Source organism: Plectropomus leopardus, chromosome 19 (assembly GCF_008729295.1).
Source record: "Plectropomus leopardus isolate mb chromosome 19, YSFRI_Pleo_2.0, whole genome shotgun sequence".
NCBI classification, from domain to species: domain Eukaryota; kingdom Metazoa; phylum Chordata; class Actinopteri; order Perciformes; family Serranidae; genus Plectropomus; species Plectropomus leopardus.
In genome coordinates this window covers 5,366,405-5,394,113 of record NC_056481.1, presented here as the reverse complement: position 1 = coordinate 5,394,113, position 27,709 = coordinate 5,366,405, and the positions used below count along the sequence as shown (strand labels likewise).

At 37.6% G+C, this 27,709-nt stretch overlaps 2 protein-coding genes across 3 annotated transcripts; one reads left to right on the top strand and one right to left on the bottom strand.

Moving 5' to 3' along the window:
• Nucleotides 1-419: 419 nt before the first annotated feature.
• On the bottom strand, nt 420-2,853 carry mrpl43 (mitochondrial ribosomal protein L43). Its single transcript, XM_042507566.1, has 3 exons — nt 2,595-2,853; nt 2,285-2,391; nt 420-761 (listed from the first exon to the last, which is right to left on the bottom strand). The coding sequence occupies exons 1-3, from the start codon at nt 2,723-2,725 to the stop codon at nt 544-546; spliced, it is 456 nt and encodes a 151-aa protein (XP_042363500.1). The 5' UTR covers nt 2,726-2,853; the 3' UTR covers nt 420-543.
• Nucleotides 2,854-4,090: 1,237 nt separating this feature from the next.
• twnk (twinkle mtDNA helicase) lies at nt 4,091-18,777 on the top strand. Of its 2 annotated transcripts, none has more exons than XM_042508568.1 (7): nt 4,091-4,153; nt 4,389-5,040; nt 5,694-6,396; nt 7,257-7,497; nt 8,478-8,585; nt 8,701-8,842; nt 18,167-18,777. In XM_042508568.1, exons 2-7 carry the CDS (start codon nt 4,414-4,416, stop codon nt 18,230-18,232), a joined length of 1,887 nt encoding a protein of 628 aa, XP_042364502.1. In that variant the 5' UTR covers nt 4,091-4,153; nt 4,389-4,413; the 3' UTR covers nt 18,233-18,777. The 2 variants fall into 2 exon arrangements, with proteins under 2 accessions (XP_042364502.1, XP_042364501.1); XM_042508567.1 differs by lacking the exon at nt 18,167-18,777 and adding an exon at nt 10,154-10,845.
• Nucleotides 18,778-27,709: the final 8,932 nt, after the last annotated feature.

The window sequence follows — 27,709 nt, the reverse complement described above, 5'->3', positions numbered from 1 at the left end:
TGCTAATTTTCAGGGTAGCTTTTTTTGTAACTTTTTACTCATTTCTTACTCGATTATGGGTGATTTTTTCTTATGTTGCACATTGCCTTCTTCCCATGTTTTTGAAAGAATTCAAGCCAATCTAATCTGGCATTAAGCCCTAATTCTGATTTTAACCCTTTGAAACTTGATATCTTGAAAAACACTGGAAGAAGGCCATGAGCAACTGAAGAAGAAATCACCAAAAAATAGCAAGATACTGTTAAAAAGTGAAAGTAAAAAATGATATATGAAAAAACTCTTTTCTTTGGATAATTTTTTATTGGTTTCTCCTCTCTTTGTCTCTTTTTAAAATTCATTTTTACATCATTATTTTGTCACTTTTTCCTTTTTTTTCTCCCAATTTTTGAGACATTTCTTGTGAAATTGCTAATTGTCTTTCTTATTTCTGAAGAATTGACCAGCTCACTCTGGGTTTCAAAGGTTTAAATGCTTGTGAAAATCAGTTCATCGCACCACAACAAAACTGATGTCGATCCACATTTCAAAGGGTTAAACTAGTCCTTATTGGGCGTCCTGTTTCGGTGGTCTGATGGGGTCGATGGACGGCGGCCGGTTGGTGAACGGGTGCCACTGGCCCTGGATGCTGGGGCTGTCTGTGTGGAAGGGCTTGCGGATGCGGATGATGTCCAGGCCGGACTGGTTGGTCATTTTGGTCAGAAGCTCTAAAATCTGCTGAGACGTTTTGCTTGTTACGATTTCTTCTCTGACGTTGCCGTTCACTGTGGGAGGAAAAAAGAATAAACAAATAAGTCTGAGTGACTTAAAAAGGAGACACTTTACTTACTGAAAAACCTGCTGAGTGTGAACTGTAACAGTGTCAACAAGAACAGACGATTCTGTTTGACAAAGTCATTTGAAAACCCCAGCGGCACTTCACTTTTACCTGAACACAGGTCTTTAGCAAAAACAGAGTCATACCGCCCCCTGCAGTATCTCGGAGTTAGTAACAAACATAATTCACATGACTACTGTACACTAAATTCACTTTTCATGTTTTGGATGCAATTACTGAAAAACCACAGAGCTTAAACTTCACCAAAAATGCATCATCATAGTCCTGAACTTGACCTTAAAGCTTGTAAAACACACCTGTGAAATTACACAAGCAGCATTTTGATATTTTATGATGTTTAGGTATGTTATAATGACATTTTACTTCAGAACTTTGTTTACATTTATACTAATATCACACTTTTGATAAAAAAAGGGATTTTGTCCTTTTTTGTTATTGTTGTATTTGTTTTGTTTTAATGTATGTACCAAGAGTCCTTGGGATGCAGTTCTGACACTGACTGAATTATTCTCTTTATTTAAATAATTATTATTTCACCTTAATTACTGGGAGAATTCCCATTCCCATTGAGATTTAGAATTTATTTTACTTACATAAAAATAATTTTAAAAATAAATCATCTTTATCGTTGCAAAAATGTTTCAATTCTTGCAATTGATTTTATTATTCTAGTAGGCTACCGAAAGTTGTATTTCCAATATCAATAATTTAGAGGATTAATAAAACAATACTTGGGGAAAAAAACTCTTTTACAAGGACATCCTGGCCAAGACAACAGCAAAAAGATAAAAAAGAAGAAACACTCAGTATAAAAATTTCATACACAAGAAACAAAAAATGGAATTAAAACTAACAGCTCGTTGAAAAACACAATGAACTGGCAGCTTTTTATAACAGAACATGAGCATTAAACTAATGATAATAACTGATAATAACTAATCCGGTTTTTCTAATCAGATTATCCTGCTCTGAAATAAAATAACTGAATTATGTACTTAAAACTATAAATAAATGAAAATTACAGTTCATGAATGCAATGACTATTAATATGGAAACACTGTATTTTACTGTATTCCCATAATTAAGTTTAATATAAAAGGAGCTGATATGTGATCATAATTATTATGTACTTTGGTGCGATTTATAAATAAAATAGAGACAGTTTTTTAATACAGGAATAAATAGATGTTTACTTGTGTTTGTTGCAGTTCTTGAAAAAACATTTATCTGGAAATTAATAAAGCTTCTAAACTCAATACAACTGTATTTACTAATATAATTGTTTAAAAAATGTATCTCTTCATTTTTTCCCCTCTGTTATTAATGTAAAATTATTTCCAAGAATCTGTCTAGGAATTATTCAGAAGCTTTAAAATAAAGCAATATTATATATGTAAATAAATCGTGTTATAATGAGGGGAAAAAACATGAAAAGTCATGAGTACTTACAATATTCTGCAACTATTTTGGGGATCCTGCAGGACTGAGGAGACACATAGACGACGGTTGAAGGGTTCTTCTTTGCATAATCCACCACCCCCTCCTCAATAAACTCCCTGAAAAACATAATAATAATAATAATAATAATAATAATAATAATAAAAATAACAATAACAATAATAATAGTACATTTTAGTTATAGAGCGCTTTTCAAGAAACTAAAAGACGCTTCACACAGTAAAAGGATCAAAGAATACAGTAGGACACTTCACTTGTGAATAATATTTCCATATTAAAGTATATTTATGTTTTTGTTTACCTGACTCCCAAAGAGCTCTGAGCGTTTTTGGAGAAGATGACGGAGACTCGCTTCAGCTGGCAGACGTACCGACCGACTCCGTTTTGGAGGACACTCTGGAGGAAGCGGCTCGGTGTCCCTCTGGACGTCATCCTGCACCGACGGTTATCGATACGTAATATTTCAATAAAGACGGCGTTAAAATTAACGTTAACTTCACAAAAACGTTCACAGAGGACGAGCTGACGGGCATGTATGAACCCCGGTCCGTCGGTGTTAAGGTCCCTCCGGAACTACAACGTATAACCGGCACGAGCCGCACGAGCGTTCCGCGAGCAACTCAAAAGCATGAATGCATTTTTTTTAAAAAAGGTAAACAGTATATTTTACGCATATTTATAACATTTTGAAAGTTAAAATTGATTATGACAGTTTTGCGACTTTTTCCATTGGCATACTGTACTATGATATTTTTAAAATATATTTTTAATAACATACTATGATGTTTCTTATAACTTTCTGTTGTGTTGGGGATTTTTTATTTACTTTTTTTATTAAGTGATCTTATTGCATTGTGAATATGTTGTGTATGGTACTTCTATGTGTCTTTTATATCTTTTGTATGTGTTGTCTTGCTCTTATCTGGACCATTGAGTCTGTAATAAAGTTTATTATTATTATTATTATGACATACTGTACTATGATATTTTTAAAATATATTTTTAATAACATACTATGATGTTTCTTATTACTTTCTATGACATACTGTATTATGATTTTTTTAAAAATATTTTTATGTCATACTGTGGTATGATTTAAAAAATATTTTTATGTCATACTGTACTATGATTTTTTTTTATATTTATATGACGTATAAATGATATACACTGACATTTTTATATTTTTATGAAATACTATGCTTTGACGTTTCTATATTTTATGGTATTCTGTACTACAATTTTGTATGACATACTTTTCTATGACATTTCTTTTTTTCTTATTGCAGTATGGCATTTTATATTTTTTATGACATACTGTACTAAGACATTTTTGTATAACATACTATACTAAAACTCTTTATAACATACTATTCTATGGCATTTCTTAAAAAAATAAATAAATTATATATATATGTAATACTGTACTATGACTTTTTAATTTTTTTTCTTACCATGCTTTATTATTTATTATTTTATTTATTTATTTTTTTTATAACATACTATACCACAATTTTTTGATAACACATTATTCTATGACATTTTTTTTATTTTTTATAAAATGCTACTCTATGGCATTTTTTGTCTTTCATAAAATATTATTTTATTCAAGTTATAACATACTACATTATTATAACTTTACGACATTGTATGGCATACTATAATACACATTTTGTAGTCTATAACATACCATACCACGAGTTTTTATTTTATTTTTTATTACGCATTATCATTACGGATTATACTGTGACGCAGTTCGGAACTTTTCGCCATAAGTTTCACACGGACTTGTTTTGAAGTCGCACCGAAAAGCCCGGGTTTGGAGGAGCATGGTGCAAGATGAGGGCAGACAAAAGAGGCTAAGTAAGTTGAATTTTCTATGTTTATTTTTTAAATTAAACTTGATATATTTAAAGTTAATGCTTTCACGCACGTTCAGGCGAATTCTCTCCGATAATTAATGTCCGTTTAATCAGGAAATGACCGTTGTCTGCCTCGCTGTGTGTCTTTGACCAACATTAGCGTAGGTCAACCAAGCCGAGACATTTCTTTGTGGCTTTTCTGTGGTGTTTTCATGCTTTTTATATGTCTGTTGCAGGTTGACTGTATTAACCAGGTAACTCATGTGGAGGAGTTTGCTGTTTAGGGGCACCACCTGTGTCAGGCAGGTGGCAGCCCAAAAGTTTCTCCACCAGAGACACTGTCCTCCCCTCTGTGTGAGACCTTTCTCCCACAGACTCCTTCATAGACCTCCATGTGCTTCACAGCCGTTGGGTACAGGCTATTTCCTGGCACACAGCGGGACCTGGGCTTATAAAAAGGATGCCACATCCACAGTGGAGTTTCTTGTGAGCCCCGTCACAGTCACAGACATCAAACAGTACCTGCGCTCCAAAGACGTCCCCTTCCACGATGGATACAGCTGCCTCCACATCCCCAGCATCTTCGTCCAGCCGTCCTCCAGGGGGGACAGCTTCTCCCTGTTCATCGACAAAACCACGGGGCAGTTTCTGTGTAAGGACACGCTGGTGGAGGGGAACTGGGAGGATCTGCAGGACTGCCTGGAGGTGATGCAGAAGGAGGAGCAGGACTCCCTCAGCCCCCGTGTGCTGCTGGGATACCCGGAGACCGCGGAGGAGCAGGATGAGAGGGAGAGGGAGCAGAGGGAGGTGCAGAGGATCTGGTCCAGCTCCGTGCCCTTCACTGACCTCCCTGAAGACGAGGCTCAGCTTATTAAGACCATGTTCCAGGTACTGCTCAGTGGGATTCAGTGATAGTTTTACCACATTTTATAAGAAACTTTTTGTTATGAATCAGAATGATCAAAGGAAAAACTTACACCATCACATCTACACTACAATCACTGAAAAACAGGGAAATCTGAACGAGGTAAATACAAATATAATATATTATAAGTTTTTAAATCTTGTTATGTGTCGATCTTCTCTCACTCTTATTAAGGAAATTGGAGGTGTAGAGTATTTTCGAATTTTTCCGTTTTTCCGTTTTTTCTTAAGTAACAAAACGTAAAAAATAATTAAATCTGCAGTCTGCAAAGGTCAGAGGAGAATATAATGCAGCAGTCAAGTTCAAACAGCAGTGTTTTAAAAGGTCAAAGTCAAATTTATTTATATAGCACAGTTAAAAACAACCAAGGCTGATCAAAGTGCTGTACAAAAGTAATCAACAAAATAAATAGTCAATAAAAATACATAAAATGCGCAAGTAAAAACAAACATACCAAAACACTTAATCAAATACAAATATGAAAAAGTTTAATGAATGACAGTTAAGTTTTTTTTTTTTTTTTTTTTTTTTTTAAAGAGTATAATCACCATTAAACGCACCTACAGACTATTCTCCTCACAGGATGATGATAATGTTTATGAATGTTTTGTTTTAGATCACAAAGGTCTCTAATGCAACACTGAAGAAGTTTGGCGTGCATCTCTTCAAGCCCACAAAGAGTCTGGTTTTCCCGTGGTTTGGCGGACCCGACTCCTCCCTGAAGGGGGTGAAGCTCCTCTCCGCTCAAAGCTCAAACACGGACAAAGTGACGTATAATGAAGCTACGGTCCCAAAGAGTAACTCTTACTACAACCTGTTCGGCCTCCCGCTGGTGGGCCGTATGGACGCGGAGGTGGTGCTGACTGGACACGAGCTGGACACTCTGGCAGTGAGCCAGGCCACCGGACTCCCCAGCGTGGCTCTCCCCCGCGGGGTCAGCTGCCTCCCGCCCATCCTGCTGCCTTACCTGGAACAGTTCAAACGGGTGACCCTGTGGCTCGGGGGCGACATCCGCTCCTGGGAGGCGTCAAAGATCTTCTCACGGAAGCTGGGTCTGCGGCGCTGCTCGCTGGTGCGGCCCGGGGAGTTCAGGCCGTGTCCCATGGAGGCGCTGGCTCAGGGGAAGAACTTCAGCCAGATCATCAAGTCCTCCATCCCAGCGGCCCACAAGTCCATCGTGTCCTTCAAGCAGCTCAGAGAGGACGTGTACGGGGAGCTGATGAACACGGAGCAGGTGGCCGGAGTCAAGTGGACCAGGTTTCCGGAGCTCAACAGGATCATGAAGGGTCACCGCAAAGGAGAGCTGACTGTTTTCACAGGTAAGAAACATGATGTTTCTGTTCTGCACAATCTGTGATGCTGTGTTTCTCAAGTTATAATCATTACCTTTTGCCAAGGAGGTTATTAGGAGTCTGGCCGATTATTATTGTTATATTTGGCATTTTGCCGATTACCTGTGTTGCCGTTTTATTTTAATGATTGCTGATGAAATTAATTAATTAAAAAGTGCAAAGAAAGTGTCAGCATGGGAGCAACTTTTACATTGTTAAACCGTAGGAAGCTATTTTTTATTAATTTTTTCCTTAAATTTCCACTTAACTTTATAAAAAAAGTTGCTGGGAACTTGCTGTATGTGATGAAAGTTTCAGTTTTTATCAAACATTTGCTGAAGGAATTTTAACAATTTTTTGTGTCAGAATTTGTTATATACCATATTCTAAATATTTACAGAAATATTTTATTTTTGTTGTAAATGCATATCGGTTCCAGATATCGGTTATTGGTATGATTAACTAATAATCGGTATCGGCCCTGAAAAAAACAATATCGCTTGACCCCTATGTTTTCAGTTTAATTTGTTTGTCAGAGAGATTTCGGGAAAAACGACTAGCCAGATTTTCATGGAACTAGATGAAAGGTTGTAGCGTGGGCCAATGAATAACTCCTTATTTTTTAAACTTTTTCTGAATTACACAAATTACATTCTGCTTTTGCAAACACTGTGAGATGGGGCTTGTGCCTTTTTAATCAGAAATAAAGTCCTGGTTAATAATGACATAAACACACCTTTTTATAGCATCACGAAACATTGAGCTTTAAACGTTTGTACATATCCACTGTCCACAGTTCACAATAGCTTATGCATTAGTCTTCATATGTATTTCTTTTTGTATCCCAGGTCCTACAGGCAGTGGGAAGACCACCTTCATCAGCGAGGTTGCTCTGGACCTTTGCATGCAGGGCGTCAACACGTTGTGGGGCAGCTTTGAGATCAACAACGTGCGTCTGGCGAAGATCATGCTGACGCAGTTTGCCATGCAGCGGCTGGAGGAAAACTTGGAGCAGTACGACTTCTGGGCAGACAAGTTTGAGGAGCTTCCTCTTTACTTTATGACTTTCCACGGACAGCAGAACATCAAGTAAGTCTCGTCAGTTATTCGTTAGATACAGACTGATTTCTTTTCAATCTCAGTCGGCATGATGTGCATCTTATCGTCAGTGTCGGGCAGAAAGAGATCAAGTCAGTCAACTGGATCAATCAGCGTTTGCTTTAAATTCATCGATATTTCACAGAATTTAAGCTAAAAAGAGCTTCAATTTTTAACCGACAAATAGATTTGTCTATTAATTGACTTACATCACTTAACTGATTAAGCCATTTTAAAGGAAAATATCAAACATTCTCTGGTTCCAATATGAGGATTTCATGCTTTTTTTCATTATAACTTGAATATCTTTGGGTTTATTTAAAGACTTGATTATTTTCTGACATCTCCTTCACCAAACAATTAAACAAATTAACTGTCAAAATATTTGAATGAAAATGATCATTAGTTGCAGCCTTAAAGCTGAAAAACTTGTCTAAAATACTGGGAAGATTTACTATAAACATGGCAAATCAAAAGTATTTTTTTATTTATTTAACGAGGGCCACTTTTTGGGAGTTTTTCCGTAGTTGCTGTGAGGGTCTAAGGACAGAGGAATGTCATATGCTGTAAAGCCCTCTGAGGCAGATTGTGATTTTTGAAAATGGGCTTTATAAATAAAATTGAATTGAAATTGAATTAAAAATCTCCTTTTTCAAGAGTGTCCTGGCCAAGACAGGCAGCAACAAAAGTAACAGACAGACAACATGGAAGAAAAATACAAAATCAAAACATACAACTCCAAAATAAACAACATTAAACACATACTAAAGTTACCACAAGGGAGCACTAAAAAGTATATTCATAAAAGTTATAAGTAAACCATAAAAACAAGACCATTAAAAGACTAGCAAAAGTATTGGCATGTAGAAGATGACACACAAAAGTCCTACGACAGTGCTTTGAAACGGCCTCGAGGAGCCAACGAGTGCAGCTTTAATTGCAGAAGATTTCACATATTTCTGTGTCTGCAGGACGGTGCTGGACACTATGCAGCATGCTGTCTACATGTATGACATCAACCATGTCATCATCGACAACCTGCAGTTCATGATGGGGCAGGAAAACCTCTCAGTGGACAAGTGAGTTATGTTTAAGAAATACTGCACCAACACCTGTTTCATGAGGCGTGATATTCTTTAAGTACACTGACCACCACAAATATGGAGCTAAATGATGTTTTATGATGTGGTCCAGGTTTGCGGTGCAGGATCACATCATCGGAGCGTTCAGGAAGTTTGCCACCAACAGCAGCTGCCACGTCACTCTGATCATCCACCCCAGGAAAGAGGAGGACGACCGAGAGCTGCAAACTGCGTCCATCTTTGGTTCGGCAAAGGTAAGACGGAGAAAACTTGTCACATGTGTTTTACATAAAAATGTGCAGAGAATACACTTGAATAGAATTAGTTTCAGAAGTTTATTTATTTATAGAAACAATTTAATTTACAATTTTGTAAACTTTTTTCCCAACACTTGAAAAAAAAGTTTACAGAACTATAACAAACATACACAAGCTGAATAGAGAGACCGCCCAAGGCCTCAGTGGGGAAATAAATAAATAAATAAATAAAAGATAAAATAAAGTCAACATTAAAAATAAAAAATACATATAATACTCTTATTATTTTAAAGATGAAAAGGAGAGAGAGGTAATATTTTTTTGTAAAAAAGAAAAAGAACAAAAATTAGCTTAAGTAGGATTTATTTTGCAATTTCTTATGATCCATGAATTTTAAAAAAAACGGGTGAAAACAAATAAATAAAATGTGTGGTTGACAGGCCGCGCACACAAAATGGAAAATCAGATACGCTAATACATATTACACTTTTATAAAAAAATTCCCGATCCTTATTTACTCAAGGACAGTAAAATGAGATTCACTGCTGCACATAACCTGACTCAGCGTTTACAGTTAAATCAATATGTGGTGGCAAATGTCGTAAATTATGGTGAGCTGCCACATATAAATACACCTGGATACCCTGCCTGACTACATTTTCATCCATCAATCCATCCATCCATCTTCATCTGCTTCATCTGAGTTGTGGGGGCAGCAGCAGGCTGAGCAAAGTACTCCAGACGTCCCTCTCCCCAGCACAACTTTGTAGCTCCTCCAGGGGGACTCTGAGGCGTTCTCAGGCAGGATGAGATAAATAAGCCCTCCAACGTGTATTGGCTCTACCTCTGGGGCTGCTATCATTTCACTGTGCCTGGAAAACCTCTAACATGAGTCGCTCAGGAAGCACCCTAATCACCTGCCCAAACTACCTCACCCTTGTGAAGAAGACATCAAAATACTTTTTCACTTGGGGCAGCAACTTTCTCCCAACCCAGAGGTAGCAATCCATCATTTTCTTGCAGAGAACAATAGCCTCAGACTTGGAGGTGCTGACTCTCATCCCAACGGCTTCCCGCTGGGCTGCAAACTGCCCCAGTTCATGCTGGAGGTCATTGTGTGTTGAGGCAACAGAACTGCATCATCTGCAAATATCTCACATTGGACACTTTCTCCTGCAAACACATTCATTGATTTAATGTTCTTATGAAAATACATTTTAGTTTATTAAATACTTATATACATACGTCCTGACCCTCTTTGCAAAAACTGCGGTAATTCAACGTAACTGAGACACTCTGTAATTCCAGGCCAGCCAAGAGGCCGATAACGTCCTCATCCTGCAGGAGAAGAAGCTGGTGACGAGTCCCGGCCGCAGGTCCCTGCAGGTGACCAAGAACCGCTTTGACGGAGACGTGGGCATCTTCCCTCTGGATTTCATCAAGTCCTCGCTCACTTTCGCAACTCCCATGAAGGGCAAACATAAGCTGAGGAAGGTCACTGTCAAGCTGGAAAATGAGGAAGCAGAGGGAAAAGAGGTGGCGGGAAAGAAACAGGAGGGTAAAAAAGACAAAGTGGCCAAAACGACAAAGACTCCACGAGCTATTAAGACTCCTGCAACTGGGAATGGAAGTATGCAGAAGGAACAATAATACAGTATAATTCATCGGCAGCGTGGATCACCGCTTCAGTATTTACATTTGAAGGTTGGAAAAAGAGGATGATGATGAGAAAGTGTTACGTCCGTAACGCGGGGTTCAACTAAGCTGAACAATCGTTGAAAGAATGCAAAATGATTTCCATAAATATGAGATAACAGCTCTGATTGTTGTTCACAATCAAACGTATAGTTAATATCCAGAAGGATGGCTCAACAAGTATGTGACTTAATGATGCTGAAGTGTAATTAAGCTTTTCCATGCAGCTATTACTGTTCATTAAAGGGACAGTTCACCCTAAAATCAAAACTACACATATATATATATATATGTAATTGCGATATCGGCTGTAGAGATGTCTGCCTTCTCTCCAGTATAGTAGAAATAGATGGCATTCAGCTTGTGGTGCTCAAAGCGCCAAAAAACACATTTGATAAACTCAACAGCAATGTCGCTTTCCAGAGATCATGACCCGATTACTCAAGATAATCCAAAGACCTCATGTAGAAACTATTTTCTTTCTACAAAACTGTACCCACCATATAAACATGCAGAAGGAAGCATGCATCTGTCAGTCCCTCCAGGATTTCAGGGGCTGTTTTCTAAAATGCCTGATTTCACTTTAGCTTTTCTAAAAAAAATTGTGATGCATGTTTCAATGTTTGCTTGTTTTTTAGTGGAGGCAGTGAAAGTACAGGGGGTGGCTCAATTTGCATTAACTGCTGAAATCACAACCTCGCAACATCCTGGTGGGAGTGTATTATATTAGAAAGAGGGCAGACATCTCTACAGCTGATATCTCCAACACACATTAAAACAAATAGCACTACAGGTGAGAGGGAAAATGTGTTTTTGATTTGGGGTGAACTGGCCCTTTAATACTGAATTCTCTGTTAAAGTGTTCCTCAATTTCACAAAAAAAATACTGTGATGCTGATAAGGTTTACTATTTCATGGTAAACACTTTGGCACTGTCTTCTTACGAGGAAGCACTTGCACATAACTAAAGTGTGCTCTCTACTGACTTTTTGTACAAAGATGATTTATTGAATGAGATACTTTTTTGATAGTAAATTGCTTGTGATGCAGCTTTTTGTCTGTGTTTTTGTGTTTGGTCAGCAGGGGGCAGCGTGTACTTTATACATAATATAAAAACCTCCACAGACAATATCGCTGACCTTATTTACAAGTGTCTGCAGACATTGCATTTTATTTAACTTTGTCTGTAGGCTTCAGTAGTATTTTTAACAATTTGTCCCAGATGTCTGTGTGATTTAGAGATATGTGAAAGCAAGACGGTGCACAGTCATGCATATAAAAGAGAAAATGTTTAATTTCCTTTTCTTAATTCTCTTTTTATTGGTTTGTATGAACATACAAAAACAAAATAAATACCTTTCAATCATGTAAAAAAGGGTTTATAAGTAAATAAATAAGTTGATAAATGACTAAAATAGCACTGTGTAATAACACTGTGTACTCGATTTTTATATAAATCTTTTAGTACAATTTGTAAGAAAATTAGAGATCTTTGGCCTCCTCTCCTGCTGCAGCCTTAACCTCTAATAATTAAGTGGTGTCGGATAAGACGTTATGTTTAAAAGTTGGGGAGGTTCTTTGAGTTTTCATGCACTGACTCATCTCCAGTGTCACATTACACAATCCATTATTTAGACTGAGTGACTCTTAATAAATGCAAATGTGTTTGAAAACATCTTCACATGAATATTTCATGGCTGAAGTCAGTGGCCCTGCAGTGGTGTGAGGTTACATGTGGAATCAGCAGCTTTCAGGAGTGAGAAAACTCTGCATTGTGCTGCACTGTGAGCTGCTGCAGGACGTATCGATGCTCCAAGTGTCGTATTTCATCGCCGCGAAGCCACATAAAACCTCAGATTTATGATATAAAGGCAGCGGTTCAGAGTGGGAATATAAAAAGAGCCAGTGTGTTTGATATCACAGCCCTTGATGATTTTTAACCTTTGCATCCGCACAGTAGATTTTGTCTCACCTCGGGAGTCACTCTCATTAAAGAATTAAGGATCTTTGCACTTTGGGAATCTCATTAATCTCTTGGGCGCCTTTTGCCAGAAACAAGTTCCCATAAGAGGCATGAAACATCAAACAAACATGATCATACACACCCACATCATGTATCCTCCTATATTATATATATTCAGTTCAGTTCGGATTGATTTTGTGTCATCACAAAGGTCTCTATCAGTATAAAAACTATATAAAATACATGGACAAAAACGCAGAGACATTATTGCTGCAGTTAACGAGTCCATAGTGATTAAAACACAGATGTTTGTTCCAGTGTTTCCAAAAACAAGAGGAACACACTGACTTTGCGTAAGCTCAGTTAACCCTTACTACTTTTAACTGGTGCATTTTACGTGTTTTTTATTCTACATTTTTAAAAATAATTTTGGCTGTGTCCATGTATATGGCTTAAATTTTAGTTGTGTATTTTTGTTTAACCCTGGAATTTCCAGCTCAGCCTCTACAATAAGTCTAAAATACACTGTGAAAACAAAATTGTTACATTTTGCAAAAAAATGCACCATTGAAACTCATTCAAACTGCAGTTTTTGATCCCACAGCCATCAAAGCATAAAAACATGCATTGTGTTATTTCTAGGTGTCATTCTGGGCTTTTTGCCTATAGGAATTGGTAATTTTTACTATTGTCCACCGAATGACATCATTGATTTTTTTAAACTATAAACTGGCATATGGATAAATACATATGCTGATAATCGAACAAAATCTACTTTGCATGTAGTAAATTGAAAATTTTTCTTTTTTTTCATCTAAAAACATATTGGCATCATGATAGAAACATGGCATTTAAAGGGTTAAAATTCTAAAAATTAATGAATAGTTGATATTTATATATATATTTATTTTTTAGCCATTGAGCTCTTTAGCAGAAACAATTGTAATTTTTGGTGTTATTGTTCGTGAGCTCACTTCCTTTGTTCTTTCAGCGTCAGGTTGTTGCTAATGTGCTCACTGGATGAATACCATCTTGAATCCATCCTGTTTGTCCTTCGGTTTCCCTTTTTTAGTGACAAATAGTTGCCTGCTGGTGTGGAGAGTTTTTTCTTCTCATGCAGGCGCAGAGCGTTCATTGTCGCCATTGGCTGCAGTTTTTGGGATGTGAGGCAATGCAACAGTCGGCCTTCGTCGCCGATATCGGTCTGTGATGTCAGATGTGTGTTTGGGCCTCAGCTCCACACTAACATATTTGTTATTTTATTTGTTTATTTATTTTTTTACCATTTTCAAACTTGCAGTTTTCTGACTCAAGTGACATAACTTGAGGGATTTTGTCAAACTTCACGCAGCTTCTTCTGGAGACATAAAGAAGTTTCATACCACGTTTTTCACACGCGTAGTCATACTCCCAAAATTCCTCTTTTAACATTGTTTTGAGCTCACAGTGATGCGGGGCCTCTCTGCCGCCTCCGTCTCTGACAGGCCGGTCCAGGGAACCTCCCGGCACCAGACTCACTTTACACATGTGGACCCCTGAGGTCCTCAGATAGCCGAAGTTATTGTCATACGCTGTGGGAATAATTCCTGTGTATGTTTGATGAACATAAATCAGTGCAGATGAGACAGCAGGAGGGAGACAGCTCCTGTTGATCAGCAGGTTTTTGTTCCATCCTCCTGCTCTCATTCTGCCTCTCCAAACCTTCATTTTCTGCTCAATGTTTTCCTGTGAATGATTTACTGCTGCGTAAGTACACATTGCTTCCCATAATGACTCCAGGCTGTGTGCTGGATGGCTCTGGGTGTCCTCTCGACCGTGTGGGTGTGGGATATGGCCGCTGAGGTCTCTGAATGGGGCTCTTTGTGTTTCGAGGCGTCACTGCGTCCAGATGATGGCGGCTCTGTCGCCTGCCAGCTCCACCAAAAGAGGGAAGAACACAGAAAAATTAGGACGCATGAGTCTGACACCAATGCATGCAGATGCACATGCGTGCACAGTCGCTTAAAACTTTGCCAAATACTTAAACGCTGTAGCTGTTACTTTCTAACATGACTTAGATTTATTAAAGAAAGTGTCAAAAATAACAGCTCAAGTTTATTTATTTTCCCAGAGGAAACAGGTGAGGAACATTACACGGTTAACCCTTTTATACCTGGATCAAAATCAGTCTGAAACCAAAAAAATCTTTCTTTCTATATTTATAATTCTCTTAATTATGTTACAGAAAAAAAAATGTAATGTTTGAGCACTTTTGTTAGGTCATTTTAGTTTTTTTACTTTCTTTTTTTATATTTTTTCTCCCTTTTTTTGCTTATTTTCCAGTAATTTTCATGTAACTCTACTTATTTTTATACAATTTTCATTCATTTTAACTTGTGTCCCATGTTTATGAAAGAAATCAAGCCAATTAAGATACAATTTTAAAATGTGGGAAACATGTCCAGAAAACTATGTCAATACTTTTTATATATTTAAAATTATTTTACAGAAACAAGGAAAAATAAAATCTATTTATTTTATTTTCCCTCTCAGTTTTTTGTGTGCTTATTTTCCTATTATTTTCTTGTAAGCATTTCTTGTTAAATTGCTCAATGCTCTCTCATGTTTTTTGAAAGAAATCAAGCTAATTTGCTCAGGTTTCAAAGGGTTAAATACTGAAATGGTACATCAGATTATTGTCTTTGTTTTGAATGGCATCTGCTGATCAAAGCTCTGCATGCCTATTCAAATAGCAGCCATCTGTAGACGGGAAGAGATGAAACAACTTGCAGCTCTTAATCATGAAGGGAAACAAATTGTGCAAAAGAATTTCACAAAAAACACGCTACAAGATACGAGCGGATGCGAATGAAATGAGGCTAAGAAAAGATGTTTCAGCTGCAGATAAACCCCTTTTTCTTGTGAAGCACTTGACCTAAAACCCGCTGAAAACACCAGGATCAGATCAGAGGATTAGAAAAAAACATCTTCTTCATGAACTGATTCCACAAAAATCCAAAAATCCAGGGAGCGAGAAATGAACTCCGGCTGCTCCCAGCGCTGCTGATGATGGGACGCATGGATACATGACATGCATGCATAGCTCTCTGCTCCATTAGCCGCCCTTCATTAAACCAATTTTTGACCGAGTCTGGAGGTAATTTCAGGACCTTCAATCAGAGCTAATCTGCCGGGGGCTCCAGCTCTGCAGTGCGACTTAAATCAACGTCCAGGACGGGATCATTTTCAGAGTATTTTCAGCTGATCTTGGTTTTGGTGGTGTGTTTTCTTTTGGACGTGATGACAAGACAGTATTATATTGATTAGACCAAGGACAGTTCAGGAAACATAAGAAGCTTTTTACTGTATTTTTGAGGAAAGTAGAAAACCATCTTTATTCTTTATTAAATGAAAAAGTGTAGTTTGACATTTTTGGTTTCTTGCCGAGAGTTAGACTGATTGATTCCACTTTCATGTCTGTACGGTAAATTTAAAACTGCAGCCAGCAGCTTAACCTTAGCTTAGCTTTAAGACTGGAAACAGGGGGAAACGTTTAGCGTGGCTCTGTTCAAAAGTAACAAAATTCATCTACCAGCACATCTAAAGCTCAGTAATTAACACATAATTTCCTTTTTTGTTTAATTTGTACAGAAACCAAAGTACAAAAACAACAAGTTGTGTTTTTACGAGTGTTAAAACAGGACTGTTTCTTTGCTAAACCACGGATGTATTAAAAAGAACCGGATACAGCGATCTAGAGACCTTTACGAGCTGGGCCGGCTAACTTAAGGTTTAGCACTCAGCTAACTTCAAGGGGGATAAAATGATTTATTTGTGCGTCTCTTCTAGACTTTCGAAACGTTACAGGTACGAATGAATCAAATACTGAATGAATTGTGGGGTTGAGACCTCAAAAACATTTACCCATTCATTTACAGGCGTCTAATTAATACGTTTTTTGGGAAAAGTGAGCTGCAGACCGTGACAGAATTGTTAATTATTACACAGCTACCTTTGAAAAATGTAATAATACTGATTTGAAATATTGATTTTAAAATTCTTTTATTTCTTTAAAAACTATTTATACTGCTTTTACCAAAGTGTAAGATCAGATCAGTGGTCTGAAATCAGACTCGAGTGCCTAACAAAGCTGCGTGATCATTTTTTCTAAAGAATTTCTGCTTTTATTGAACAGACCAATACAAAGCATTCGAGAGAGAGGGGTAAATATTTCAATGACCCATCACCAGAATCATCTTCTTTATTAAATATTGAACAATGTTTACTGTAGATTAAGAGAATGAATGAATCCCAAATCACTGTAGGTAGTGTTAGAAAGCTCTTTTTTAAACATCTACAGTCCAATTTCAACTTAGAAAACTCATCTGCTCCAGAACAGAAGAATAAGTGGACCTCGAGTCCTCTGAGACTCATCTAAACATCCTGCAGTTTTGACTCTTGTTTGATAAACCCCAAAATTAGCAGCTTAAAGAGAGAGCAAGAACATTACTTGACCCAGACTGACTTTTAAATAGAAAGTATGACAGAACATGCTGGGAGAACATTGAGTGCACATCGGGACACACAGAGTTTTTAGAGCGAGTTCATCGGTACTCTGTCTGTCACGTACGTTTCGTCTTTTGAAGAACAGTAACTTTTCTTATGCTGCGTTCATGTGATGTTTGAAGGTCGTAGTTTCTGAGTCGGGAAGTCGTTCCTCCGACTTTGTTGTCTTCATCTGGTTTGAGGTTGTGAAGTGGGAACAAAACAGAAGCTACAAAGAGGAGTTTATTTATATTTTTGTATATTATTTTATTTTTTATATATTTTTATGTTAAATCTAGGTCGCTCTCCATGGACAGTGGTTAACATTAATACTATTAAACTTTACATGTGGTCAAAAATTGATAGCTAATATGTGAATTAAAAATACGTTTATTATTGACCAAATATTGACTTTTGCCCGCCATGTTTATGCATTTATGACATCAAGTTGGCAACTCTGTTAGTATATTGTTTCAGGGCCACATTGAGGATTTTCTTTTGAAGACTTCGAGAATAAAGTTGTAATATTACGACAATAAAGTCGGAGTAAAATTCTGACTTTTTTTGTCGTAATATTACAACTTTATTCTCATAAAATTACTATTTTTTACTTGTAAAACTACAACTTCATTCTTGTAACATTACAACTATCTCATAATATTAACCTTATTCTCGAAATTATTTATTAAAGTTTGCATGCTTGGTACATCTAATAGATGCAGATACTAAAAAGTGCAACTGCTGAAAATAAATGATAGCTGATAGGAACAAAATAATGAAATTTTACCGTCAATTGCTGATATAGTTTCCATGCTTTCCACCATGTCTGCTGCTCTGAAACATCACGCAAACGTCACAACTTGGCAACTCGGATATCATTGAAATTTCCCAATTTCCCACTCGTAATAACGACCTTGGAGGGCCGTTCATGTGCTCATTACTCGTAAACACGATATTTCCAAAGAGCACGTGAAAGCAGCATTGTCCTCCAAAGTGGGAAACTGGGACCTAGCACTTTTATCGGGATCATTGTGTGTTTGCATTAGATAGAATGATTTTTTACGAAGACATTTCTTAAATAACTCAATTCCCATCTTTGCAACACAAAGTGCATGTCTTGTTCCTCTGTGTATTTGCAGCCAGAGCATGCCGAGGACACACGTCGCTTGCAGACTGACCAGAGGCCGTTTCAGACTCAGAGCTGATTCAAGATGCCCCTCCACCCCCTTTAATGTCAGGGCATGAGGAGGGGGTTTACTCTGCCTCGCTTCCTCACGTGCACTCTGCACGTTTGACCCACATTACCCAACAGTATGCCTGCCTCTGTGTTTATTAATAACCATGTGCACATCCTCCCCTCTGTGCTCCCAGACCAGGAGGAGGCTCTCATTTCAGCTCATTATGTGAAACTAAGAGGCGAACGCTGTTTTTCTTATCGCCAACAAACCCAATGAAAAGAGCAAAACTGTGAAGCCTGATTTGTTCTTTATTCCTCTAGAGGTCCATTGTTGTCCAAAAACTATTACACACACATCAGTGAGCTGCATTGTTGCACTTGGTGAAATGTTCCTTCATTACTTTGAACACACACTGGTGTTCATATCCAGTCAACCCCACATACACTGCTCCTGCCAATACTATTGTGTATTAATCCACAGCTGAAAATAGTCCCAATCAAATGTAATATTTACTAACAGGGCCCAGTCGGTATCATTGTCACATGTATTCCTGGCACGACGTTAAGCTTGAAATCCACAACACCAGCCTGAAAATTTTTAAAAAATCAGACACGATAGCATAAGAGTCGATAAAGCACAGCCTTGTAGTTATCGAACCCTTGCTGGAGCTTGCTGATGATACACTGTGATTGGCCAGTTTGTATCAAGGTGCAGGACTTTGTTTCGAATGTTTTTCTTTGTTTTTTTTTTTATTTTAAAATAAATTAATGTTTAATTTTTGACACATTTTCTTACTAAATAAATAAATACATATATTTATGTAGAAAATAAATAAAAATAAATGGAACAGGAAAATTAAAAAAATAAATAAATAAAAGGAAGGAAAAAATCAGACATTTCCAGAAAAGAAGGAGAAACATTATCATTCATTTGGAATCAGCAAAGATGGGAAAGACAATGAAATTATTTATTCAACCCTTTGGAAACCAGAGCGAGATGTCTTTATATATTTATTGATATTAAAAAAAACGTGGGAAGAGGGTAATGAGCAACAAAAAAACTGACACAAAACACAAGTACAAGAAAATTCCTAAAAATTTGAAAAAAGAAACAAAAAAAAAAAAATACAAAATGTATGAGTGAAGTGCATAAGAACAACCTGGGAAATGTGCGCGCAGCCTGATTAGAAACTGTATTGTCCGCCTCTGAGCTAAGTGTGTCAACTTAAAACGTGTGACTCAGAGTAAACACACTGGACCTTTGCGAGTCCAGAAAAGTGCAGCTGAGTGGACTGAACATGAGCCGGACCCCTCTGAGAGTACCTGGAGTGCTCTCCCTCTCTGTGGGCGGCAGGTAGAGTGATTCACCTGCGAACATCTGAAGGTCAACCAGCATGAACTGGCTTTTTAGATCACTCATGTCGAGCTGTCTCACACCACCACCTCCAGCATCCTTAACCCTCTGAAACCTGAACAAATTGTGTTTATTTTTTTTCCAGAAACATAGAAAGAAGGTAATGAGAGCAACGTAACGACAAATGACTTGAAAAATTGCAAAACGTACAAGAAAATTACCTGAAGCATGATAAAAGAAAATGATTCCCCATTCATAATTCTGACTTTGGAGGCCGTTTATGTGCTTGTAACTCCAAAATACAGTAAATATGTTTCTGAGGAGTATGTGAAGGAAATAAACTAAAAAAAAAAAGCTAAAATTAAAAAGAAAAAAATCATTTTAAATATAAAGTTCGAACAATTAGTATTAGTGTTCTCTGTACATTTCCCCCGATGTTTTTTAATTCTCTCTTTTTCTCTCTTATAGAGTAAATTTTCTAATTAAATAATCCCTGGAAAAGAAATTATTGCAATCCTTTCGATAAAAATACATTTTTAAAAGTGATTAAAATGAAGATAGTTATGTAGCAATCGAGAGATTCTCAAAAGTGATGTCTGTCTCGGGTTTTTAAGTGTTAAACTCCTCCTCAGTCACTCTGAGGATACTGTGCGCTCATGTCTCAGATGCTGAACTGTCACAAAGCATTAGCAGCAGGCCTTTAGCTGACCATCCACCCCTGTGACAGAGCTGCACTGTAAACACCTGTGTGCTCGGCTGGCCGTGCTCTGCTTTTTGAACACGACAGGGAGAGCTTTTGAGAGACACCCGGGGCTTATGTAACACCGAGATCCAGCCAAAGAGAGCGCTGAGGGGCTTAATCTGCCCTGGCACTATGGGTGTGGAGGCTGTTTAAGAGCCCTAAGGGGGGGCTGGAGAGGGTGCACCATCTTCTGCAGTCCTCTGGATGCTGGAAAAACCACAGAGGCTAAATGAGGGGGCAGGTGGGGTGACAATAAGAGCATAATTACAGTGAATGGTGGGTTTGTGGTGAGGAAAGTGGAGTCTGAGGTGCAGGGAATAGTCGAGAAAACTGCTAAATGGGGCACCGAGGGGCAGGCATCTCTGTTTTTAATGAGTGGAGGGCCTCATTCCTCTTAAGCAAGTGGTCAGAATTAGCGTCCCACACCGGGGATAAGTGCCTGGCAGGGCTCCAGCTCCTCACACCAGACTCTCTTTTAATTCAGTCTGCAGAGAAAGAGCTTTGCCCAGCCAACCAGGCATACTCCGCAGCCCGGGCCAAAGAAAATGCCCATTCACTCTCAAATTAGCCGTCTGCGTGGCCACCTTCAAAGGAGGCCCCTCTCTGCCTAATCTTCTCAGACTGTGTGCACACACTGACCGTCTGCTCCGTGAAAGCCCGAGCGCAGAAACCAGAGCCAGTGGTCGCCCAGTGCAGCAGTTAATTGAAGCATTATCGGTGTGGTCAGTTAAGCTGATTATCCAACAGTGCGTCGAGATAAAATAGAGCCAAGCGCATCCCGGCTGGCAACTCTATGTTCCAAGAATGTTCCTCTAATATTCCCATTACGTTATGCAAATGTCACCTTTAAATGTTAAGTTTTCTGCGATAGTTTTTCAAATGTTCCTGAAACGTTCTTTCCCTAGTTAGGAGAACATTATTTGAAAAATGTTAAAAGACATTTTTTTGAAAGTAAGAAAGAATTAATAATAAAAAATAATTAAAAAAAAAAGCCAAAAGTTATAAAAAAAAAATTAACTAAAATTTTAAAGGGAAAAAAAATCCCCAAAAAAAATTTTAAAAAAGAAAAATGTTTGCCTTTTTTCATACAGAGGTCCAAACTAAGCCCCCAATGTCCTTAAATCCTATAAACGCCCTTGCTTTTAACTAATTATATTTTATCCTTGCAATATGTTGTATTTCATTGTGTTTTAAGCCCATGTTTTGTCAAATAAAATTGAATATGTGGTAATTTTTCTTTTGTGCGGACCTTGACCTAATGACTAGAGAAATCTGGACCCAGTAGCAGGACCAGTTAGGAACCACTGCACGCTGCAGACAAGTTTTTTTGAAATAATAAACATCCTCAGAATATTCTGTGAACATTGCAGCGAAACGTTTTTCTCTTGTAACAATCTAGGAACTTGTAGGTAACGTTGTGTAACGTTACTGCAATGTTATGTTCTAGCTGAGATGCAACTAATGCAGAAAGTGACCACTTTAAGGCTGTGTTACCGTGTCGACCAGAAAACCTGGATGGAAAAGCGGCCCATTTCATATTCTTCTCGCACTCTGCATGAAATGATTGCCTGTTTTAATTAAGCTCCTCAATTACAAAAGGACAGCGTTTGATAATGGGGATCAAAGTGAGTGGACCATTCAATAAATGACAAAAACTATTCCCCCTGGCACAGCGATACCCAGATTAGATGGCTGAGGGAGTCTTTGGCACCTCACAGCTCCAGACAATAACCACAAAAGAAGCTGAATTCCTGCAGAAAGTAAACAGAGCCAACGTGGAGCCACGCCAAAAATGTTAATATTCATATCAAGTGACATGTTCGGACGATAAATCTGGAGCTGTTCTAACTGAACCTGCAACAAAAGCTCGTGTGGCAACGTCTGTCTCTTGGAGATTAGTGAGACGGGACACATGTTACTGATTGCTTTGTTATTACAACACATATGGAAACATGATTTATAATCGACTTGTCCTTGATTAGGAGAAACATAAAAAACATATGCTCCATTCAGACGAGGGAAAACTTCAATGTGAGTGACTCAAATACAGTATTGACTCTGCAGCTTCCGTGGAAATACTGTTTATAGCTGCAGTCCATCAAATCTCCCTCTGTTTTTTAAAAAAATAGATTTTAATTTATAGGTGAATGATAATACACATAACACAGAAGACAACATTATGACATAAATATAATCTAAAAATAACAAAAACAAATAAACAATTACACCAATACAGAACAATATAAATAAAATGAAAAGGACAAATTAAAAATGATAGGATCACATCAGTAAGTTAGAATGTAATTATAATTAGTCCCACTCTTCAGTCAAGCAAATTTTCTCCCATTTCATGTTTTTTGAGGTATTTTACTTTTTTTTTCTATAAGAAACCGACTTTTGCACTGTATTTTTTTCAAATTTTTTCTTGATTGAGCTTTAAATATAAATACTTTATGCGCATGCTGTATTTTACTGAAAAAACTTTAACATTTTCAAACCAAACAACCAAATCATTTTATATTTAATGCCTGATTTCAAAAGTGTTTGTTTGCCAAGGCATTGAATTGACACATCAGACAACACTTGCATGATAATTTCAAATAGCTCTTCCATCTGTTCTCAAAGTATGCAGAGAAATAATGCGTGTCAGACCAGATGCTCCTTTCAAATCTCTGCACAGGAGCAACATCAAAGCAGCATCGTGCAGCTGTGGAAAACGACCGTTCGAGCTTTGTTTAATCTGGTCAAATCTGTTCCTCTTTTCTTTATTAGTTCTGTTTTTGGTAATAAATTGCAATCATAAAAGTCAGTTTCCTTTAAAGGGACAGTTCACCCCAAAAGCAATATTTCTCCTCTTACCTGTAGTGCTATTTATCAGTCTAGATAGTTTTGGTGTGAGTTCTCGAGTGTTGAGTGGTGCCCAAAAAATCCTGGAGAGACTGATAGATGCATGTTTCATTCTGCATGTTGATACGGTTGGTGGTGTAGTTTGGTAGCAAGAAAATAGTTCCTACATGAAAGTGCTCCCAACAACGTCTGTGGATTATGTTGAGTAATAGGATCATGATTTCTGGAAAGAGACATTGCTGTTACATTTTTAAGATCTCTTTTTTTTTATGAAACCTTGAACACCACAAGCCGAGTACCATCTAATTCCAATATATTGGACAGAAGGCAGGCAACTCACACTAGAACAATCTAAACTGATAAATAGCACTACAGGTAAGAGGACAAATATGTATTTTTGCTTTTGGAGTGAAAAAAGGTATTTGTATTCATATTGCAACAACCTTTTTATTTACTCCTGAGTCACTGGGCTGGGAGGCAGGTCAGAGAGCACAAAGCACACGAGACTGGTTTTGTTTGTGACTCTGCTGGGCTCCCAGCGCTGTGAGAGCAGCAGATAAAGGCCAGCAGAGTGTTTGGATTCAGGTGTCAGGAGGTCATTCCTCTTGTTTTCCCTCTATTTGTCATGCACGCAATATGCTTTGGTTAACCCTGTGAAACCTGGACTGACATTATTTTTCTTGCTGGATTTAGACACATTTCACAAGAATTTAAAAATGAGGAAATTGGTTTTATTCCTTTTGAAAACATGGGGAAAAATGCAATGAGCATCGTGGCAAAAAACGTCTCGCGAAATGGAAGATATTAGTAGGTTTAGAAAGTTTGTTGTTGTTTTTTTGTTTTTTTACAAATAATAATTACAATAATAATTATAAATGTGAAGTTATTTTACAGATTTTTTTAAAAAGGATTTTTAATTCGTTTTTTTTTTGTTTTTAATTTTGGTTTACTTTGTCATTTGTTTGGTTGCTTTTTTTTAATTTTATTTATTTATTTTATTTTTGGTAATTTTCAGGTACTTTTCATGTATTTTTTTGCTAATTTCTGTATATTTCTTACTAAGTTCCTCATTGCCTTTTCCCATGTTTTTAAAAGAGCATGTCAATTAGCCAGAGGTTAAACTCCTCTCCGCCTTGCCAAGCATTACTGTCAGTTGGATTCTTTTAAGCTTGGGGTTTTGGGTGTGGGTGCCTACTTCTTTCTTAGCAAGATTTTTGTTTTTTTTTTTAATGTTTTTTCTAACTGCACAAATGGACAAAAATGCTGAGAGAAGTGCATAAAATGAAGGGTCTGTGCATAAAGACATATAAGTAAAGGGAGCTCTACAGAAAACACCATATATCAAGAATCTAATGTAAAGTGCACGAATGGGAATATCAAGTGTAAGTACATGAATCCCTTTATAGCGCACCTGGGAAAACCTTAAAAACGTATTTTCCTGGCTTCCACTAGACTTTCCTAATGTATCCTAATGGAAAGTGCAGTTCCCCATTCAGGAAATGGACTCTCAAATGGCGCACATCAAGGGGCCATTTCTGAGTGAAATGAGTTGCAGCGTCATCGACCGATTACTTTTTCACCAATTATCTCCATCCGGCATGTTTATGAATAAAATGAGCTCACAGTGGACGCAGAGGGGCGGCCATTATCAGGCAAACACAACATAATTGCAGATATGCTGGCTGCTTTGGGCAATGATAGGCATCTTGGGCATGCACGCCGCGGCCTCAGCCAGGAGCAGAGAGCAGCGGGAACACAACGTCCCCCATCACGCTCGAGTGGCGGAGAGCAGACTCAGAGGTTTGATTTTGGGAGTCATTATCAGCAGACACGCCACATTCAACCCACTCACAATTATCAATTACTGTAACAACTCTTCTCAGATTCTCTAGTGGCCAGATGAGTGCCCGACAGTTTTCCCTTCATTCCCACTGGCCCTGATCGCTGGAGCCGCACCAGCCTCACAACGCCGCCCAGTCCAGCAAATCCAATTTCCTCACAAATGGAGTTCAGCTCTTTGAAAATTTAGGGAAAACATTGGGAATGTGCTACATACACGCAAAGTACGTAAGCAAACACGCAGGAGTTTGTGTGGGACGGATGTTTGCTAATTTTGTTAACTGCTGCTGTTCGTGCAGAAAGTTTATTTACTGGCTACATCGGAGGCATAGCTATTTTTTTCTAAGCCCATTGACATTGTACTTCTCTGCGAACCACAAATGCATCATGTTTGGACGTTTCAAACGTATGATATCAAAATTTCTAAAACTAACTAGTGTATGAGCTGACTTTTTTGTCGGGAGGTGAAGGGGACAGTGGATAGCATGTCCATTGCTATGTTTCCAGCGAGGACAGTGTCCAAAAAGCAGTCCTGTGTTTCTTGCCAGTATAGTGGCGTGAAAAGCGATTGTTTTTACCAAAAAATCACTACGTTTCCTAATGGTATAGTTTCACAAAAAACAGCTGTTATTTACCAAGGTATTGTTACATTAGTGGCACTAAAAGTGGTTGTTTTTACTGAGATATCTCCTGTTTCCTGCCAGTATAGTGGCACGAAAAGCATGTTTTTTTTTACCGAGGTGGTATCTGTTCCCAAACCTAATCACGTTAACCAAAGTGTTGTTGAAACACAACGTTTTAACTCGGCTGCATAACAATGTAAAAATATCCCTGGTTTGCAGAAACGCACAATGCCAACAGTTTTCTGGCAATTAAATTGGTGGTCTAAATGTTTTTGTTTTAATTTTTAAATTATACTTTTTTTTTAAATATTCAAGCTTAAGTATGATTTGTCTGATGATTATGATTTTTTTTTTTTGAAAAAAGGCTTTTCAATTCTGATTTATAGTTTTCTCTGTTATTTTACTTTTTTTTGTGCATTTAATGGGCTGTTTTTAGTCGTACCAGCAACCTTGGTCCAATAAGTATTAAATTGATAATCTTTTTACATACAGTCATGTCCCAGGGGATTCATTGTTGTAACTTTGATGACCCCATTAGTTTGGTTTATGATCAAAAACCTGTAAAAGGGAAGATATGCCTTTATGTGCAGCCTCACTGGCTGCTAGCGTGGTTGTAGATTAATTCGTATTTTTCGTAGCCCTAAAGTGTTTTAATTAACAGGCTAGATTCTCCTTTATGGTGTCTTTGCACTTAAAATAAATAAGAAAAGCGATTGATTTAATCCTAATTATACAGTAGAAAGCATGCACAATATGGACTCTTAGTATGTGGGTCAGTCAGAGTTCAACTCTAAAAACGAGCAAACAGGGAATTTTAATTATTATTAGAATGCTTATCCTGCCTGTTTAAAAAAACCAACATGGTGACACTCACCACCACAGATTAAAAACTCTCAGCGGGACTAAGTATAGCCTTGTTCTACTCCTCTGGAGCAGAAAGGCTCGCCTGAGCGGGCTGAGGTTAGTCAGGTATGACCTCGTTCTACATATTTAGAATGCGGAGCAAAGAACCGGTTGTGCTGGAACAGGCTGAGAATCTGGGGTACTTCATCTTTATCACAAACTGTAGTACCGTAGGCCTCTGGACCCTCATCCTTTTACAACCTAACCGCACTGGTTCAGTCTGTTTATCTAGCCATTACTGGACTCTGACTGTTCAAATATTATAATGTGTTTAATAGGGCCTAAGTGCTCTTAGTACATATTGTACTGCACTCTCTGACATGCATGTGAAATATTGCATGAAATGTTTCTAAAGTGTTTTATTTAAAACATATTTATTATTTCAGAGTGTCCTTGTGCAAAGCGTGCTACCAGCAGTGTTCATAAGGTAATAGTGTGTGTGTGTGTGTGTGTGTGTGCGTGTGCGTGTGTGTGTGTGTGAGAGAGAGAAAGAGAGAGAGTCCAGGTAAGTCAAGCATTTCATAACAGGACAATACCGGAAGCCAGCAAATTGGAGTTCAAAATAAAAGCATGTAAATTTGTATGACAAGTAATCTCTGTGCACATACTGTATATAAATACAAAAATATATAGGTTACTTACATCCCTACATGCTCAATTGTATGTTTTCTCTTTGAGTCTTCTATGTATAACTTACAATCACTCTCAAGTTTTATATATATATATTCAGTGTTCAGGTTAGGGAACCTTCTTCATTAAAAAAGACACAAGCATTTTCTTACGTCCCTGCCAACAGTCAAAGGTTAACTGCAGTAAATTAAGTTAATTTAGAAAAACAAGTGAGAGATGAACAAGAGGCTGAAAGAAGGATGTTGATATTCTCAAACTGTTTTTGCAACAACAGACCCAGACAGCCATTGTGGTCAGTAAAACACATTCTCTGTGTTGCACTGAGATGTTTTTATAATATTTAGTTCACTACATTTACGTCAGTAAGAATAGGATAAACCTTGATAACTAACATTATCTCCAGTGGGTAGCCAACAACCCCGGTTTTATTCATCCAACAAACTTCGATGGACTTCTATAAAAAAATTAACTACATAATAATCAAGCTTGCTTAATTGAGAAGAGCCTTTATTTGTCAAAATGTGAAGCCACAAAATACAAAAACAAATTGTCTAAACTTAAAAAAAA

Bases quoted from the DNA above. Each gene is read 5' to 3' on its own strand.
- mrpl43 (XM_042507566.1), bottom strand. From the start codon at position 2,725: ATGACGTCCAGAGGGACACCGAGCCGCTTCCTCCAGAGTGTCCTCCAA. The intron at 2,392-2,594 runs GTAAACAAAAAC...TATGTTTTTCAG, and splicing joins CAGAGCTCTTTGGGAGTCAG to GGAGTTTATTGAGGAGGGGG. The intron at 762-2,284 runs GTAAGTACTCAT...TTCCTCCCACAG, and splicing joins CAAAATAGTTGCAGAATATT to TGAACGGCAACGTCAGAGAA.
- twnk (XM_042508567.1), top strand. From the start codon at position 4,414: ATGTGGAGGAGTTTGCTGTTTAGGGGCACCACCTGTGTCAGGCAGGTG. The intron at 6,397-7,256 runs GTAAGAAACATG...TTTGTATCCCAG, and splicing joins AGAGCTGACTGTTTTCACAG to GTCCTACAGGCAGTGGGAAG. The intron at 8,843-10,153 runs GTAAGACGGAGA...CTGTAATTCCAG, and splicing joins CCATCTTTGGTTCGGCAAAG to GCCAGCCAAGAGGCCGATAA.